This window comes from Delphinus delphis, chromosome 3, assembly GCF_949987515.2.
Source record: "Delphinus delphis chromosome 3, mDelDel1.2, whole genome shotgun sequence".
In the NCBI taxonomy this organism is placed as follows: Eukaryota; Metazoa; Chordata; class Mammalia; order Artiodactyla; family Delphinidae; genus Delphinus; species Delphinus delphis.
In genome coordinates, this window is record NC_082685.1 from 9,262,190 (window position 1) to 9,281,284 (window position 19,095).

Below are 19,095 nucleotides of genomic sequence, written 5' to 3' on the forward strand. Positions count from 1 at the left end.
GGGCCCGTACCTGGCTGGCTCTGGCATTGACATCTCCGAGCCGGAAGAGCTGCAGGACAGTCTCGAGGTCGTGCTGGGTCTTCAGGGTGGCCAGGGCGGTGAGCATGATGGGGCTGTAGCCGGCGCGGTTCTGCTTGTCTACCTGGCAGACACCTGAGGGGAGGGGACCGGGAGGACGACAGGCCTCAGACACCCCTGATGCTGGCCAGGTCTGCCTTAAGGCTGGGGGGGTGGTCCCCGAGGACCAGGTCATGTCTCTACCATCAGACTGGAAGCCTGGGAATCATGCCTCCTCCAGCAGTCTAGGCCTGGCCTAATTACTCCTTTTTCTTGGACTGAGAACCCCATTCTGGCCTAGGGTCTCCCAGCTCTGCCTCCTTCATCAGACTGACTAGGGGGCTATGTCTTCCCCGTTACACTAGGGGAAAGCAAATTTCTTCATGTCGAATTGAGGACCACATCTTCTCTCCAAGCCCCAGGCCAGAGGCCGCATCCATGTCTTTCCCTCAGACTAGGGTTCCAGGGATGTCACTTTCATTATACAGGGGTCATTGGTTGGCGGGGGAGGGAAGGGCCACATATTTTCCATAAGACCATGTCTGCCTTTTCCAGTACACCGGGGCCACAGGTGGGGCCTGTATTCCCCTCACCTCAGACTGGGAGAGCAGCGTCTCCCCCATCAGACTGGGAGGGCGGCGTCTGCCCCATCAGACGGGGAGGGCAGCATTTCCTCCATCAAACTATGAGGGTGGCCTCCCCCACAGACCAGGAGGGCAGTGGCTCCACTGTCCCCGCCCCGCCTGGCTCACCGCTGTCGAGCAGCTGCCGCACCACGGGGAAGTTGGCGTGGGACACGGAGTAGTGCAGCGCAGTGTTGCCGTTGCTGTCGGCGATGTTGACCACATAGTCCAGCAGGCGCGCCGACATGGCCCGGAAGGTGACCAGGTGGCGCCGCACAAGCTCTGGGTGGGCATCGCTGCGGCAGGCCAGGCGCAGCCACTCCTGCAGCACCGTGGTGTAGGCCACTTTCTGGTTGCAGATTGGGAAGGAAAGGGGTGTGAGGGCCACGGAAGCCCACCCCATCCCAGACGAAGCCCCCCAAGGGGAGTGCAGACACCCCACCCTGAACCCGAGCCTTGAGGGGAAGCATGGGCGCCCCACCCCAGTGAGCCCCCCTGGAGGAAAACGCAGTGTCCCCTGCCCTGTACAAGAACCCTAAAGGGAAGTGTAGACACTGCAGTACCAGGTACGCCCCCAGAAGAAGGTGTGAGCGTCTCCACCCTGGATGTGACCTTCAAAGGCCTGTGTAGACACCCATCAAGGGAAATATGGCAGCCCCTTCCCTCAGGCCCCCGAAGGAACAGGAACCAAGGCTGGGTTTGCCGGCGGGCAATCGTCCTTGGCCCCTCCCTGCCTCCCTGGAGCCTCTCCAAAGACCAAGACTCAAGCCTCGGAGCCCCCCACAAGCTCCCAGCTAGGATCCTGGGGTCCCCGTGATCCAAAGCACAAGGAGAAGCCAGGGTGAGGGTGGAAGGGACAAAGCCCTCCCCGCCCCGCTTTCAGGCCCAGGGCCCCACCATACCAGCTCCCGCTCGGTGAGGGCATTGGGGTTCTCCAGGTACTTCTCCAGGGCCAGGCAGGCTGAGATGAGGTCGGGGCTGAGCTCCATCCTGCCGGTGGCAGACAAACGGGGAGTTGATCTTGGAAGCACCCACCTCAGCCTCCTGGGTGCCCCCTACTCCCCACATCCAGCTGGGGTGCTCGGAGAGGCCCTCAACACTCTCCACCAAGGCACTCACCCAGTCCTGCCAGGGCTCACCTGAGTGGTAGAATCTCAGACCCCCTTCCCTGGGGACATAATTTTACATAGCACCCCAAGGGGCAGACATGGGGAGCACACAGACCCCAAGAGAAAGTGGACACGTGGGCCAACATTTATTCCAAGTGGCCAGTGGCAGATGGAAAATCTTTTTCTGAGGACAGATTTTTTTTTTTATCAGGGGAAAAAAAAAAAGAGACATACACAGGATGGACAGGTGTGGCAAATGTCCCAAAGAAGGTGGATGGCTTAAGAACAAACTTGGTCTGCCCCTTAAACCCAAACCTGAACAGCCCAAATTGCCCCCATCAGGCCCTTTATCAAAGCCTCCGGACCTTCAGATGCCCAGAAGGAGAAAGTGCTTGTTTACTAATTCAGACTAAGGTGGGCATGACTGACTGATGGGAGGTTCCCTCAGAGGGTTTGAATGGTGGGATCTGAGGTCACCCCAGGCCCTGCCTAAATCCCTCCCACACAGAAAACTGACCGGATCTCCTCTTCCGCACTTGATCCCGACGCCCCCTCAGCTGTGGGCGCCTGCTGAGACTCCCGGGACAGCTGGCACTCCTCCCGGCTGATCTTGGCCTTTGCCATCTCCTTGGGCCTGAGCTGGGGGGCTTCAACCACACTCGGAACCCTCTCCTCCGGCTCTGGGGCCTCGTTCTCTGTACTGTCATTGTCCGAGAAGTTCTCTGCTGTGCTGGAATCCTCGGATGAGGACTCATACCTGGGGGAAACGCTGCAGGTGGTGGGGAGGGTCATTTGACCTCTCTGGGCCTCAGTTTCCCCATCTGTTAAATGGGGGTAATGGCAGTATCTAGCTCACAGGGCTCCAGGGATGCAGCTTATAGCACCTGGCACACAGTAAGTGATCAACAAACACTGGCCGTGATTGTGATCATGCTTGGGGGGGCCAGGGAGGGACATTGCTTTTCCCTTCCACCCTTTGCTCCTTACACAGGTGTTATACTGATTCAGACCCTTGTCCCACTGCAAATAGGACCCTCATGCTTCTTGCTACCTCCAAACACATCTAAACTTCTGGGCCTGGCATTCAAGGCCCCCAACTGGCCCGGTTCCCCAGGCCTCCCCCCTTTTTTTTTTTTTTTTTTGCGGTACGCAGGCCTCTCACTGTTGTGGCCTCTCCCGTCGTGGAGCACAGGTTCCGGACGCTCAGGCTCAGCGGCCATGGATCACGGGCCCAGCCCCTCCGCGGCATGTGGGATCTTCCCGGACCGGGGCACGAACCCGTGTCGCCTGCATTGGCAGGCGGACTCTCAACCACTGAGCCACCAGGGAAGCCCCAGGCCTCCCATTTTTCACGTCACTGCTTCCTCCCACCCCTGAGCCTTTATCCAGGCTGTGTCCTCCATCAGGAGACCCCACCCCTCCCACTCTGCACCTCGGAAGCTTCTGCTTGTCCTGCAGCACATGTGCTCCCCTCCGTCAGTTATTTCCTTGGTCTCCCCACTGCCTGAGCATCCCCCATCATTGCTCCAGTCATGTTGTGTTGGGATCGCCTATTAGGGCCCAAGATCGCAGTGGACCAGGAGCTCCATCAGGGCAGGGAGCCGAGTCCGGCACCTCCCGAGGGGTAGTGTGGTACAGTGGTTGCAGCACAGGCTCTGGAGCCAGCCCACGGGGCCTCGTTGTGCCTCCGTTTCCTCGTCTGTCTACTGTGCTTTGGTTAAATGAATGAACCATAAAGTGAGGGGCTCAGACCAGGTTCTCTCACCTGCCGTTGACCCCCACGAACTGGAGGCTCCTCCGGCGGGTCTCGGGGTCTGCGGGCTCCTCTTTCCGCTTCATGATGGATGGCACACCTGCCGGGGGCCCTCCTGGTGGGGGAGCGTGCTGTCGTGAGGGTCTCCCGAAGCCAGACCCCGTGCCGGGCCTCTGGCACCTGACCCTCTCGGTGGCCACCGCCATTTACCTGCACCCCCGGCCTCCTCTGACTCCAACTCCTGTGGGGCTGCTTGCCTGGTGGGCTCCCTGTTGGTGGCATCGTGGGCAGGCACCAGGCCTGTGTTCTTCTCTGGCTGCGTGAGGGAGTCCCCCTCAGACTCCGGGGGTGACAAGGATGACTCTGCAGGAGCCTGTGGGAGACCTGAAGGGGCAGGAAAAGAGGTGCTTACTGTGGGTAACAATAGCAAAACAAGAACAGTAACAACGGCTACCTCCTGGCGGGGGGGCCGGGTCACATACCCCAGGCCAGGTGCTCCAAGGGCTAATTCTTGCATTAGTTCATCAAATCTTCCCAGCCCATACAGAAGTTGGATTATTTACCGATGAGGAAATTGAGGCACACAGATGGCCTGAGGTCACCCAGCAAACAAGTAGCAGAATCCATTCCAACCCTGGTTTGTTGCCTGCCTCGCAGCGGGTCAGGGTCAGGGAAGACTACGAGACCCCATAATCCTGGCTTGTGACCCCCTCTGACTTCATACTAAGTAGTGTCTGGAAACTATAGCCAAGCATAGTAGTCATGGTCGGGACTCATATCTCTGACAAAAGAGCTGTGTGACCTCGGGCAAGTCACTTAACCTCTCTGTGCCTTGGACAAACACCATTTCCTACATCATGGCATTGTGCAGACTAAAGACAGTAATGTGAGGGAGAGAGCTTAGAACAACACCTGCACATCAAGAGCACTTGAAGAGCATTTGTTAATTCAAGAGAATTGTAAACTATATTTTGATAAGATTTAATATTATACTTTTTTTTTAACAGAAGTAGGGTTGTGCTGTAGATAATATTTTGTATTTCACTTCCTTCTTCTTTACTTAACATAAAGCAGGGGATTTCCCCAGTGGCGCAGTGGTTAAGAATCCATCTGCCAATGCAGGGGACACGGGTTCAAGCCCTGGTCCGGGAAGATCCCACATGCCACGGAGCAACTAAGCCCGTGTGCCACAACTACTGAGCCTGTGCTCTAGAGCCCACGAGCCACAACTACTGAGCGCACACGCCTAGAGCCCATGCTCCACAAGAGAAGCCACCGCAATAAGAAGCCCGCGCACCGCAACGAAGACCCAACGTAACCAAAAAATAAATAAGTAAATAAATAAAAAAAAAGAAATTAAGCAGGTGTTCCTTTCAATAATCATGAAAAAGAAACAATAAGGGCTATTAGAAACTGAAAACTAAAACCCCACCCAGGTGGTTTCAGTTTGGGCCAATGAAAAAGTTCTGGGAATGGAGGGTGGGGACAGTTGCACAACAATGTGAGCTGGACACTCAAACATGGCAAAAATGATACCTTTTATGTTATGTATATTTTATCATCATTAGAAAAAACCCCGCCCAGTTTGGCCTGAGAACAAAGGTGACATTACAGGACCTGGGCCCCAAGGGTGCCCACTGCACAAACGGGAGTGGGCTTGGCAGACAGCTCCAGCCCCGGATCACCAGCCTGGAGCTAGAAACAAAAGTCCAGTTGCCACTTGGAGTGGCTGCCCGGGTCTCGGAACCCACTCAGGTTTCCCCCCCAAGCCCCGCCCCGGCCAGGCCACGTGTGGCTTCTGTGTCACCACTTCTCCAGGATGTCCCCTTCCTGCCAACTGGCCAGGGGCTCTGCAGACCAATTCATTTTAATTCCCTTTAACGGTTAACTTTTTTTGACATCCACAGTAACTACTTCCTCAAGTCCATGGGCAACACTCAACTTGAGCTAAGAACGGGGAGTAAACACTCAGCAGAAGTAAAGCACATAGAACGGATAAGACATTGGCCATGAATGCTTCCGACAGCGCCCCAGCCCAGTCGGGCCAGGCGGATTCCTGAGCGGGGAGCTCCAACTCCCATGGGGAACCAAGAGCAAACACCGGGTTTTTACATGAATCTCCAGATTGTTTTTTAAACCGTGTCAATAAATTCACATCAAACAAACAAACAAAAGCACTATGTGAGTGGAATTTATCAGGAGGCAGATGGGCCACTTCACAGTCTCACGGTTGCCCGAACTCAGGCCTCCTGATGTAAACACCTGGGATGTTTGTTACTCAGCAAATCAGACTATGCTCAGTGAAAGAAGCCAGTCACAGAAGGACAAATACTGCATGAATCCACTTATATGAGGTTCCTAGAGGAGTTAAATCCATAGAGACAGAAAGTAGGATGGTGAGTGCCAGGGGCTGGGGAGTGAGTGTGTGATGGGGCAGAGATTCAATTTGGGAAGATGGAAAAGTTCTGGACAAAGATGGTGGGGATGGTTGGACAGCAGTGTGAATGTGCTTATTGCCACTGAACTGGACACTTTAAAATGGTTAAGAGAGTAAGTTTTATGTTATATGTATTTTATCGCAATTTTTTAAAATGTGAAAAAAAAAAAAAAAGGTGAAGTGGTGCAGCTGTATGGCCCGTTCTGCCCGGAGGGAAAAGCATGGCTCCTTCCAGCTTGAGAAGTTCAAGGTCAGACACTGCAACACTAAAATAACAATAACAAAACTGATAAGTTATTATTGTTATTCTACTGGGAGATGGAGCAAACTGTTACCAAAATTTATAAGGAAGAACAAAAGTCCATGGCCAGCTAATTTTACAAAAATGGGCAGGGATGGGGAAGCTGGCTTAGGAGACAGTAACACATATTCCCAAAGTCACAATAATTAAATCAGCAGGGCATGGCTGCAAGAAGAAATGGGCCAAAGGAAAGGAGTTCCAGCACAGACCCTGTCTGAAAGAACTTGGGGTAAAGCAGAGGGCTTTCCACAAATCAGTGGTCAAGGGTGAGCTCTGTGGGGTGGTGTAGGGAAAGCAGCTTACTCTGCCCAAGGAAAATCAGGCTGTATCCCTACCTCACACCTTATGCAAAAAATAAACTCTGAAGGACTAATATGAAGGCACAATGACAAAGCTACAGGAAGAAAATATGGCAGAATATCAGTGGCCTCAAGAAGGGGAAAGATCTCTTTACAAAGCCCTCTGAGCACTAACCATACATGAAAAGTATGAGGTGATCTCACTTAAATGTGGAATAAAAAAAACAAAAACAAAACAGAAAAACCTCAGAGATACAGAGAACAGATTGATGGCTGCCAGAAGCAGGGGATGGGTGGGATGGGTAAAGGTGGTCCAGAGGTACAAACCTCCAGGTATAAGATACAGGCATACCTTCTTTTAGTGGGCTTCACTTTATTGTGCTTCGAAGATACTGCATGTTTTTTACAAATTGAAGGTTTGTGGCAACCCTGCATCGAGCAAGCCTATTGGCACAATTTTTCCAACAGCATTTGCTCCCTTTGTATCTTTGTGTCACATTTTGTTAATTCTCACAATATTTCAAGCTTTTTCATCATTATTATATTTGTTATGGTGACCTGTGATCAGTGATCTTTGATGTGACTATTGCAAAAATGTTATGACTCGCTGAAGGCTCAGATGATGGTTAGTGTTTTTTAGCAATGAAGTATTTTTTAATTAAGGTATGTACATTATTTTTTAGACATAATTCTACCACACACTTAATAGACTACACTACAGTGTAAACATAACTTTCATATGCACTCGGAAACCAAAAAATTGTGTGACTTGCTTTACTGCAGGGGGTCTAGAACCGAACCCGCAATATCTCTGATGTATATTTGAAAGTTGCTAAGAGAGATCTTAAAACTTCTCATCACAAGGAAAAAAACCTGTAACTCTGTGAGGTGATGGATGTTAATTAAACCTATTGTGGTAATCATTTTGCAGTATGTACATATATCCAATCATTAATTTGTATACTTTAAACTGATATAATGTTATATGTCAGTTATATCTCAATAAAGCAGAAAATATCAAAAATTTAAAAAAGAAAAATACGATGGGTTTAACTACATCAACATGAAGATTTCTATTTGGTTAAAAAAAAAAAACTCTTAGACAAAGTTAATCTACAGAAGAATACAGGCTGTGGGAAGATAGTCATAATGCCAAAAACAGGCAAGGGATTACTTTCTAGAATAGGAGTCAACAAGATTTTTCTGTAAAGGGCCAGATAGTAAATATGTTGGGCTATGCGGGCCATAAGGTCTGCTGCAAATAGTACAAAAGCAGCCCTAAACAGTACATAAATGAGTGGGCGTGGCTGTATTCTAATAAGTTAGAATTTCATATAATTTTGCTCATATCACACAATGTTATTCTTCTTTTCACATTGTTCAACCATTTAAAAACATAAAAACCATTCTTAGCTCATGGGCTATATAAAAACAGGCAGTGGGCTGGATTTGGCCCTGCAGGCTGTAGTTTGCCAACCTCTATTCTGAAATATGCCAGGAACATCTCAAACTTGCCCAAAGAAAAATGGACAAAGGCTAAAACTAAGCAACTCACCAAGGATTCTTGTTAAACTTATATGGTGATGCTCAACCTCACCAGAAATCAAAGGAATGCAAATTAAAACAAGGAGATATGAAACGAACACATCATCGTAAAACAACTATACCCCAATTAAAAAAAAAAAATACAAAAACGAAAAAAAACAAGCAGATACCACCTTGCACCGGTGTCAAATGGGCAAAAAATTAGAAAGACAGGTAAAACTGTACGTTAGTGCAGATGTAGGGAAGTGGGCACTTCAGGCCCAAGCATGGCCGCTGGGAACGTGGACAGGGAGACCTTTTCCGAAGAGGATAAGACGAAATCTGGAGTGAAGTTGTACATTCCCTGTGACCCAGCAGGCCCACCAGAGGGGACATGTGAGGATGGCGCCATACTGTTCAAAGCGGCCAGGAGCTGGAAGTAACCCAGGGGCCCACCAAGGGTGGGGGGGGCGGGATCAGATAAGAAAGTGTAGCACATACCTAGGGCAGAAATCTACGCAGTCATTAAAAGTGACAAACCAGATTTATAAACATCAGGGTGGAGAGTTCCAAAATAGTGTGTAGAGAGGAAAAAATAAGAAACAGAATGAGATTTTTTTTTCCCTAAAGCGCAATACCATTTTAGGAAATTAAACGAGCATAGGGCATAGTTTTCAAGAACACTCAAATATCTAAATAAGCTTCTGGAAGATGGGTGGCAAGGAAGGATATTACAGTGGGGGTGGAAGTGTATGACTGAGCAGCGGTTGCTGAATCACAGCCCACGGACACGGTTTTTACATTTTTAAATGGTTGGGAAAAACATCAAAAGAAGGATTCTCTTTGGGACACGTGAAAATTATAGGAAATTGAAATTTCAGTGTCCACACGTTAAGTTTTATTGGTACACAGCCATGCTCTTTCATTTATGCATTGGCTAAACCTGCTTAAGTGCTACAAAGGCAGAACTGAGAAGCCAAACTCATCAAAATGTATACATTAAAAATGTGGGGCTTCCCTGGTGGCGCAGTGGTTGAGAGTGCGCCTATCGATGCAGGGGACACGGGTTCGTGCCCTGGTTTGGGAGGATCCCACATGCCGCGGAGCGGCTGGGCCCGTGAGCCATGGCCACTGAACCTACGTGTCTGGAGCCTGTGCTCCGCAACGGGAGAGGCCACAACAGTAAGAGGCCTGCGTACCGCAAAAAAAAAAAAAAAAAAAAAAAAATTAAATCACTTGGCCAACCTGTACACGGAGGGTGTGTGTTTGTGTGTGTGTGTGTGTGTGTGTGTGTGTGTGTGTGTAAAGCAATTTGGTAACAGACATCACGGTCCTTAAAAATGCCCTTCCAAGGACTTCCGCAGTCCAGAGGGCCCAAGTTCGATCCCTGGTCCAGGAACTCAGATCCCTGGAAGCCACTTGGCGAGTCCAAAAAAAAAGGGGGTGGGGGGATCAAGGGTTCCCATAGAAGGACATTTGCATAGCATCTTTGACAGTAAAGAGTCACCCGGCTGTTAAAAAATAAATAGCATGTCCCAAGAATTTTTTTTGGCCGCGCCTTGCAGCTTTCGGGATCTTAGTTCTCTGATCAGGGATTGAACCCACACCCTTGGCAGTGAAAGCATAGAGTCCTAACCACTGGACCGCCAGGGAATTCCCCCAAGAATTTTTAACAATGTGATGAAATGGCCCTGGGATAATGTTAAATTAAAGAAATCAGAGAGTTTAAATCCTGGCTTTGAAAACTGTGGGCAAATTCCTTTACCTCCCAGTGCCTCAGTTTTCTTATCTGTAAAATGGAGATAAAAACACTACCCACCTCATAGCGCTGCTGGGGGTGTAAATGAATTAAAATACAAAAAGGGCATCAAATAATGCCCTGGCCCATTGTAAGGGCTGCCTAAATGCTTTTAAATATAAAATAAAGCAACACAACAAATTCCATCAGCTATATGTTGCCAGACTTGAAAAATACATATTATTTTCTGCATTAAAAAAAATCAGAAGGGGGCTTCCCTGGTGGCGCAGTTGTTGAGAATCTGCCTGCCAATGCGGGGGACACGGGTTCGAGCCCTGGTCTGGGAAGATCCCACATGCCGAGGAGCAACTAGGCCCGTGAGCCACAACTACTGAGCCTGCGCATCTGGAACCTGTGCTCCACAACAAGAGAGGCCGCGACAGCGAGAGGCCCGCGCGCCGCGATGAAGAGTGGCCCGCTCGCAGCAACTAGAGAAAGCCCACACACAGAAATGAAGACCCAACACAGCCAAAAATAAATAAATAAATAAATAAATAAAAATCAGAAGGAAAGAAGCAAAAGTGTTGACAGCAGCTGTGTCTGGGTGGTGGTGGGTTTATGGGGCTTATATTTTGTGTTCCAGATTCGTCTGTACTTTCCAAACCTTCCACAAACAATATGAATTGCTTTCATAGGACTATGTTTCAAACAAGAGCACAGGAAATTTCAAAGCCTTGGAGAGATCTCACGGATGCACCTGCCTGGCTACCCCTTCTCCCACTAATCTCTCTGTGGTGCCTTTGAAAGGTGAGGGGTGAATGAGACTTTATGGGGTCTCCAGGCCTGCCCCACCCACCTTTGCCAGCCTGAGGGGGAGGCTGCCTCTCACCTTCCCTGCCCTTGGCTGCAGCAAGCAAATTCTAGATGTCAGAGAGGCTGGGCTCCTTCCTGCCTCCTCCTCCAGGGAGTCCTCCCTGACCTACCCATTGAGCTGACCGACCTAAAAGAACACATGGTCCGAACACTCATCAAGGACTTCCCTGGCGGTCCAGTGGTTAAGACGCCATGCTTCCACTGCAGGGGGCGTGAGTTTGATACCTGCTTGGGGAACTAAGATCCCCGCATGCCTTGTGGTGTGGCCAAAAAACAGAAAAACAAATACACAAACAGAAACCACTTGTCAAGCAGCCACCCGGCTGCTTCTTTCCTTTCACATCTTGGTTCAAAGAGCAACCTACCAGCGCCTGGTACCATACTGAACACTCACACCAACTGATGCACTTAAGATCACACTGATCTGGTGACATCAGGTTGTCAGGACCCCCAATTTGCAAATTTGGCACAGAGAGGTTAAACAGCTTGCTCAAGGGCACAAAGCTAGGGGGCAAGGAAACCAGAATTTGAACACAGGCCGCCACCCCATCCAACCACCACCCACCCCGTGCCCATTTTATTTGCTCCAAACGTGTTCTCTGAAATTATTTTTCTTCACGTGTTTTTGGTGGTCTCTTATTTGTTTATCGCAAGGGCTTTTGTCTGTCTTGTTCACTGCTGTGTCCCCAGTGCCTGGAAGAGTCTGGCACATAGCAGGCACTCAATAAATGTCTGCCGGATGAGAAGGTATCGAAATGAATTAGCACACACCAGTTCCACCGAAGCAAGGCAGAGATTAGGGCTGGCTGCAGCAAGAAGGAGTTAAGTGACACACAAAGAAGAACTTTCTCAGGGGCGGTAGCTTGCACAGGGTGGGGACATTGCTAGGTCTGTGTGTTCTGCAGGCAGAAGGCCCCGTGGCTGCCCTGAGAGGCATGTCTGGAATGGAGGTTGCCTCTCAAGAGATCTCGAGGCTGGGCAGGGCGGGGCCTCTGGCTGGGGGCCAGGGTCGCAGGGCTGGGTGTTTGGGATAGACAGAGCAGAAGGGTGGAGTCCAGAGCTGTCCAGGAACAACATGGGGAAGTAAGAAAACACAGCTGGGTCCCTGACCCCCAGCTGGTGCCCTCTGGTCCCTCCATGGGCTCTGGCCACCTGACATTCAAGGCTGGGATGGGGATCTGGGCCCCACCTTTGAGCTCTGCTGTAGGTTCAGAATGGCCTGGGCTTAGATCCTGGCTGTGTGACACAGGGCAAGTGAAGCTTCTCCCCAGGCCTCAGTTTCCCCAGCTATGACAAAAATTGACCTGAAAATCATTAGTAGATGGAGTAACAAGCACTGGCTAAGCACTTACTGTATGCACTAATTCACAAGAGTCTTAGAGGTGGGGGGTCATTATTATGCCACTTCACAGATAAGGAAGCTGAGGCCCAGGGAGGTGGAGCTTCTCATTCAGGGTCACACAGTAAGAAGTGAAATTTGAACCCAGGTTGCCTGGCTGCACAGCCCACCGTCTTAACCTCCTCTGTAGGTGAAACACTTATCAGAGCCCTCAGCACCAAACTGGTATTCGATAAAGAACAGCTGTTATTATTATGAATCATTCTGGCAGCTCCTCCCAGGGGCCTCAGGACGGGCGGTGGTGGGACAGCTGCCATTCTGCACATCCCACATCCCCTTTCCTGGAATGAGGACTCAGCAGTTCCTCCAGGGAGCAGCCCCTTCCTCCCTCAGGACTTGGGTGGGGCTCCTCTACCCCCAGGATCTGGGCCTGGGCAGTGAGATACACAGTGATTAGCTCAGTGATGGGCATATGACCCAAGCCAGCCAAGGAGGGCCACCCGTGGGATTTTTCTTGGTGCTATCTGGATTGAGGGGCTCCCTTTCCACTGAGCTGCAAGGACAGATGCCCGGAGTGGTGGAGCCACCTTTGTCTGCCTGAGAGAGAAGGCTCCACGATTCACAGAGGAAGAGAAAGAGGGAGTTAGAGATTCCTGAGGATATCTGAGTACCTGGATCCAGCTACGCCTGAAGCCGTCCGTCACTAAGTTACACGGACAACACATTTCCTTTTCATAGTCTGAGATTGGTTTCTGCCAATCAGCGACGATTTTTTGCCCAGCAACCAACAGCCTTGGGGACCCTCCCCTAAATACCTCCTGTTTTCCAGACATTTACAATGTGCTAGACATGAGCACACACGCTTAACAGACACCCAATTTCTTTTCATGGTACCTAGAGGTACTGAGTCAGCAGCATAAGTGTCCCCTTTTCACAGATGAAGAGACCGAGGCTCTGAGAGCTGGTAGGAGGACAGGGCTGGGGCTGGACCCCGGCATTCAGAGGAAGAAGGAGGGACCCTCCACCATCTGCCCCCGCCCACTAAGGCTCACCTGCTGCCCCATCGCAGCTGCGCTCTGTGATGCTGATCTTCTTTACCAGGTGGACATTGCTGGTGGATGCAGGGGGTGTTGGGAACACTGTCTCTACCACCTCCTGGCTGCGGAACACAGGGGGGCTCTCGGCCCCGCCGGATGTCGCCAGGGCCCGCAGCCCTGCCCCGTAGGGCTCCAGACTCTGGGCCCGCTGTGCAGGGGCCCCCGCAGCTGTGCTGGCCGCCACTTCTACCTCCCTCGGCCCCTCTACCACCCGGACAGTGTCCACACGGACTGGGCTGTCTGGTGGCGGCCAGGCCTGGGGCTGGAGGTCGGCCTGCCGGGCCTGAGCTGCCTGCAGCTCCTGGAGCGCTTTCTTGAGCTGGGTCTCCAGCACGGCGACCTTAGCGGCAAGGGCTGCCTCCCCGTCGGGCATGCCTAAGTCCCGCTCTCGGACCCAGGTGCCCACGCTCCGGGTCTCGAGCACCGCCGGGTCCTCGGGGGGCTCAGGGAGGTCCAGGCAGAGCTCGCTGCGCCCCCGGGCTCCCGCCGGGTGGCCTAGGAATTTCTGGCTCTTGAGCTGCACTGTGAGCTGCCGCTTCTCCTCCTGCAGCACCGACAGCTTCACCTGGAGCACGGGAATCAGTTTCACCTGCTCCTCCAGCTGCCGCAGCTTCCGCAGGGCCCCCGCCATCTGCTCCCGCACGTGGGCCAGGTGCCCAGCACTGGGCGGCACCGGCGTGGACAGTCCCGATCCCCGCGGCGTCGGGGGTGGCAGCCCCACGCCCACCAGTGAGCTTGTCGAGCCAGCCACGCTGGGGGTCAGGGAGCCCAGGCCGGTGGGGGCGGCCGCCTGGTCCTCAAGGCGGCGACGGGCGTCCAGCAGCGTGCGCTCCACGCGCGGGTTGAAGCCAGCGCGGGTCTCCAGGGCGCCATACTGCGGGTAGAAGCCTCGGCCGCAGTAGGAGTAGGCCGAGTGCCGGCTGTCCCCACTGGCGTTGGAGCACAGAGACTCGGTGGACGTCCACCAGGAGCCAGGGCCGCGGGGCAGGGAGCCGAGGCGGGGCCGGCGCTGCACGGCCACCCGCCGCAGAGTGTGGCCCTTCTCGATGTCATCCACGTACTTGAGAAAGTCCAGGTCCAGGCGGTAGCCGTAGGGCGTCTCCACGGAGTAAGGCAGGTCGGGCTCCTTGGAGGGGAAGGTGGGCGGGGAGGCTGGGCCGGGGGTCCCTGGGGTGGGAGGAAAGGCCAGTGCCTCTGAACACTGCGGTCCCCTCCTCGAGGCAAACTGATTCCCCTGGGAGGGTCAAGGCTTATTTGCCCAAAGGATGGGAGGCCACCGGGTGCTCAACTGCTCAGCTGTGTCTGCGGTCTCCGAGCCTTCCCCGGCCAGGGCAAGGCCCTGTCACCCCCTCAGACCCTCCCAGGGCAGGGCTGTGCCTCCAACCTCCCAACCAAGACAGGACCCTGTCTCCCCACTCAGACCAACCTCCTTCCCTGGAAGACCCAGTCTCTCCCATCACACTCTCCAGGGGAGAACCAAGTTGTCCCTCTTCAGGCCCTCAGGGCAGGGCTGCGTCCTACCCTCAGCCTCCTCAAGTAGGGCCCTCTCCCCTCCCCGAGGCTGTGTCTCCCCTCCCCCACCTCCAACCCCAGGGCAGGGCCCTCTTCCCCGTGAGACCCCTGACCTGGGAAGGGGGCTGGCACGTGCAGGACTTGGGCCATCCTCCTGCCTGCAGACGCTCCTCAAGAGTCACTTGGGCGACTGTGAATCAGACCACCTGCAGCACGGGCTGAGGCTTACCTGGGGAGAGGGTGTGATGAAGCCCCCCCCCAGTTGGGAATCTGCTGGGGGAGGGGAGGGGATGTGGCCACCTCTCCCCTCTGCCCCCTCCACCTCCCCGCAAGTTCCCCCTTCCCCTGGGCGTGGGACCCTCTCATAGGTGCACACCCAGCCTGGCTGTGGAAAGGGGTGGGGAGCCCCCAGAGCCTGGAACAAAGAAACCAAAACTCACAGTCTGCCCGCACATCTGTCCGGCCCCTGGACAGGCTCCAGCTGTTCCCACAGCCCCGCCTCCACAAGGCTCCCGGGCCGAGGAGGAGCCCTAAGCCTGACAGGCCCCACCTTTCCTGAGCCCCCTCCCCTTAGCCCAGGCAAGAGCTGGCTGCTGGGACAGATGGGGGCTTAGGTGGACCGAGGGCTGGGGCACTCGTGGGGAGACAGCCTTCCTGCAAGGATCCGAGGAGACAAGAGACACAGGGCACAAAGAGGAATAGAGCTCAGGGTAGGGGACCCCAAAACAGAGCTGGGTCAGGCCAGGCGGTGCGGGTGGGGGGCGGTAGGGAAAGTTGGGGGGAGGCAGCGAGGAGCAAAGCCTTTTCCCTTTATGGAAACAATTTTCTCTAAAAATAAACAGTTTCGCTGCCGGGCTACACGAGAACTTCCTGCCCCCACCCCCCCACCACCCCGACCAAGGACGCGTCCGGCTCAGGGCTGGGGGGGGGGCGCGGGGGGCAGCGCGGCGGGGATAGAAGGCCGGGTGGAGGCCTGAGAAGTCGTGGGGGTGGGGGGAGGAAGTAAGAGGGGGTGCCTGGAGGCTTCAAAGAGGAGGGACAAGGAGGGCCTCTCACTAACCTGCCCCCCCCCCCAGCTCTGGAGGCTGGCCAGGGCACTTTTGTCCCCAACACTCCACCTGAGTTTGGCCAGTCCTTTCTGCTGTCTGACCCCTAGCCACCCTGCTGCAGAGGTCCCGGCCCATCCCACCACCAGAGAGGACCCTTTGCAAGCTGCAGGTGCTGGGGCAGTGGGTACCTGGGAGGATGGGCCAGGTGGGCCACCTGCTGGGCATGAAGGCGGGGCCGGGGCTCCAGGGGCAGCCAAGCTTCTCCTGTCTCACACCCTCCTTGCTTAGCGTCTTGCTTCGTCTCTCCACGTCTCTCTATGTCTCTCCAAGTCTCTGTCTCTCTGTGTCTCTCTTCACTTGTCTCTCCCTGTCTCTCCACGTCTCTGTCCTCACTTCTCTGTCTTTCAATGCCTGGAACACACAGTCACCCAATTGTAGGAAATTTGGTTTTCCAGCTGCCTGGAGGGCCATTCCATGCACAACAGGGAGGTGATCAAAAATATTTTCTGCAGGGACTTCCCTGGCGGTCCAGTGGCTAGGACTCTGCACTTCCAATGCAGGGAGCATGGGTTCGATCTCTGGGGAACTAAGATCCCGCATGATGCGTTGTACAGCTGATAAAATAAAAGTGAATTTAAAAAAAGTTTCTGGGGACCTGAGAGAGACTGGAGGCAGGGACCAGGAACGGTCCCCGGTGTGGAACCCTGGAGGTGGAGGGTGTGAGGCGAATAACAGTAATAACTATAATCATCATCCCAGCAACTCATTTGATCATCATGACAACCCTACCAGGTGGGTAGTTATCACCCTGTTTTACAGATGCGGTGTTTGGGGACACAGAAATACACAGTGACTTGCCCAGGGTCACTGAAGGGGTAATTAGCTGGGTCTGGATTTGAATCCTAAGCCTGGTAGATTCCCCCACTGCCAGCCAAGCCACCCTTAAGCCCCTTGCCACATTCCTCTGCCCATTTCCCAGGCAGAGAGACTGAGGTCTGAGGGTCTCCAGCCACCTGACCGTCTTCCACGTGGGCCGGTGACTGACTCCACGCAGAGAAAGCAGATGGTGGGGGAAAGCGTAATGGTGGTGGGTGTCTGTGGCTGAGACTCCTCTCCCTCTATAGGACCCCTGGAGAAAGCGGAGGACACGGGATAGGACAGAGAGACATGGAGAGAAAGGGACAGGACACTCCAAGAGGGGACAGGTGGGAGGCTCAGGGAAGGGGCGGGGGGTCCCGGGCAGGCCTGAATGTCCGGCGGGGTCTCCCTAAAGCCCCCCTCCCAGACCAGCCTGGACGTCTCTGGGGTCTTCCCGCTCCTCTCCCCGCCTCAAAGACGGGGGCGAGGAGGACCCCGCCCCGTACAGGGTAGGGGCGGGGCCTGCGGGGTCCCCAGCTAATGGCAAACAGCTGCTGCTCCCCACGCCGGCCCAGCCGCCAGGCCGAGGCCCAGCCCGGCCGGACGCCCGGCCGCCTTCCCGCCGCCTGGGCCTGGCTCCGGCCCGGCCGCGGAGGAGGGCGAAGGAGGACCGAGTGGGGGAGTGGGGAGGCGGGACAGAGGTAGAAAGGAGGATGGAGACGTGGGAGAGGGGCAGAGGGGAGGCAGTGATGGGGCAAAGGGGTAGGGAGGAACGGATGGAGGATGGAGGATGGGGTTGGGGGAGAGAAGCAGGGACAGGGTCAAAGATGAGGACGGGGCAGAGGCGCGGGACCAAGACACTCAAAGTCCGGAAAGTTTGGGCATAGATGATGGAGTTGGAAGCAGCAGCTGGTAGAGACCGGCGAGATCACGCCCCGGGGTTAGGGGTGGGGTGGGTGGGGTGGGGACCACGCTCGAACCCCGAACCAGACTCGAACCCCGACCCAGCCCGGGTCCTACTCGCCTCGCGCGCTCCGGCCGCCGCTGTCCCAGCGTCCCGCCGCCCGTGCGTCCTCAGCGCGCCGCCGCCCGAGCGCCCGGCCCTCGGCGGTAGCTCCGCCCCGCCCCGCCCCCGGGCTGGCCCCGCCCCTCTAGTCGCCAGCGGCCCAGCCACTGTTGAGGGGGATGGGGGGGGGACACGATCGCACCTGGACGGGCAGGTGTGTGTGCGCGCGTGGGGTATCCGGCCTCGCCCCCTCTTCCTGTCCTCGGGGCAGGGTCCCACCACCGCTATCCTCCCCCCCACGACAGCTGCCGCTGGGCCGCTGCGGGGGGCGGGAGAGGGCGGGGCTGGCCGGGATCCAGCTCCTGGAGGGAGGGCGGTGGCGGCGGCGGCGTCTGCGGGAGGTCGCCCCACCCCCCGCCGGCTCAGGGCTGGAAGCCGCCCAGCACAGGCCTGGTACACGGTGGCGTGACCACCGCGGGGCGGGAAGGGAGGGCTGGGTCAGCGCGAGGCTGCACAGACCGTAGCTAAGGCCTGGGTTCCATGGCCAGCCAGACCTGGGCTCCAATCCTAACTCCACCAAGTCTTTACTTGCTGCCTCAGTTTCCCCATCTGTAAAATGGGTCTAAGAATGCTGCCTGCCTGATAGTGGTGTTAAGATGATTCTATAACCATGAGGCAGGGGCCTAATAGAGGTCCCTCAGGAAGAAAGGCCCATAAACGGGGCAGTGTCTTTGCGGGAGCCAATTATACAGGGCTGGGCACTTAACGAGAGTTTAATAAATGTTACTATTATTCCCCCTGCACACATGTGACATTGTCCTTTGTGTGTTGCCTTCCCCACTAGAATGTCAGCTCTACAAGGGCAGAAATTTGCATCCGGTGTCACTGCTGTGTCCCTGGCACCCAACTGGTTCTCAGTGTCTATGCATCAGCAATCAGGGTGTGCAGGTAGAGGGTGCACATGGGACCCAGCTCCCAGGGACCACACCACACAGGCTGTTTATAAAAACCATTTTAAATTAGAAAAGGTAAGAGGCATCAGTGCACACAGACGAGAACAGAGGGACAGAGGGCCCAGACCCATGTGTGATGTGGTCACCCCATGGCTGAGTGGGCAGCAGGGGAGACTGTCAGGAAGGCACAAACAGCTGAGTCCAGGGTGCTGGTTCCTCTGGGTGTGGCTTCAGGCCCTGTGGGCTCAGAGGTCAGCCTTCCGGAAACTTGCTCTGTTCAAGGAGTTCCTGGGGGAGGAGTGAAGTGGATCAACATGGCCACAGGGCCCCCAACTCCATAATGCTCCCCAGCCTCCTCCCCCTCCCCCTTTTCCTCTGCCCTCCTCCTCCAAGGAGGTCTTCTATGGTCTTCCTGGCTCCTTTTACATTGGTTCTGATCTGACCATGGAATCAGAAATTCTCTCTTAGAATCCACCACTGGAGATGTGAATCATGCCCATTTTACAGATGTGGCAACTGAAGCTCAGAAAAATGAAGTCACACACCTGGGAAATGATCAGAAACGGT

The 19,095-nt window shown here is 54.5% G+C and overlaps 2 protein-coding genes and 1 long non-coding RNA gene across 7 annotated transcripts in view; 1 reads left to right on the top strand and 2 right to left on the bottom strand.

The window, feature by feature from the left end:
• The window catches only part of LOC132422806 (uncharacterized), an 18,944-nt gene extending 13,296 nt beyond the window's left edge, over window positions 1-5,648 (top strand). Inside the window, exon 3 of the long non-coding RNA XR_009518891.1 lies at window positions 5,450-5,648. This is a non-coding gene — a long non-coding RNA (uncharacterized lncRNA). The remainder of the gene's footprint in view (window positions 1-5,449) is intronic.
• KANK2 (KN motif and ankyrin repeat domains 2) overlaps window positions 1-17,678 on the bottom strand; it is a 24,140-nt gene extending 6,462 nt beyond the window's left edge. The window contains exons 1-10 of one of the 2 annotated variants that reach the window (XM_060007788.2): window positions 17,594-17,678; window positions 15,900-16,122; window positions 14,776-14,891; window positions 13,106-14,317; window positions 3,753-3,926; window positions 3,555-3,657; window positions 2,307-2,546; window positions 1,583-1,670; window positions 810-1,029; window positions 11-153 (exon numbers count right to left, since the gene is read on the bottom strand). In XM_060007788.2, coding sequence (XP_059863771.1) covers window positions 11-153; window positions 810-1,029; window positions 1,583-1,670; window positions 2,307-2,546; window positions 3,555-3,657; window positions 3,753-3,926; window positions 13,106-14,317; window positions 14,776-14,812 — 2,217 coding nt within the window. In that variant the 5' untranslated portion in view covers window positions 14,813-14,891; window positions 15,900-16,122; window positions 17,594-17,678. Of the gene's footprint in view, window positions 1-10; window positions 154-809; window positions 1,030-1,582; window positions 1,671-2,306; window positions 2,559-3,554; window positions 3,658-3,752; window positions 3,927-13,105; window positions 14,318-14,775; window positions 14,892-15,899; window positions 16,123-17,593 lie in introns of both variants that reach the window. The other variant, XM_060007787.2, reaches the window with a different exon arrangement.
• Window positions 17,679-18,572: 894 nt separating this feature from the next.
• Window positions 18,573-19,095, bottom strand: part of DOCK6 (dedicator of cytokinesis 6) — a 42,796-nt gene continuing 42,273 nt past the window's right edge. For all 4 annotated transcript variants that reach the window (XM_060007780.1, XM_060007782.1, XM_060007781.1 and 1 more), the window contains one exon: window positions 18,573-18,816. In XM_060007780.1, coding sequence (XP_059863763.1) covers window positions 18,774-18,816 — 43 coding nt within the window. In that variant the 3' untranslated portion in view covers window positions 18,573-18,773. The remainder of the gene's footprint in view (window positions 18,817-19,095) is intronic.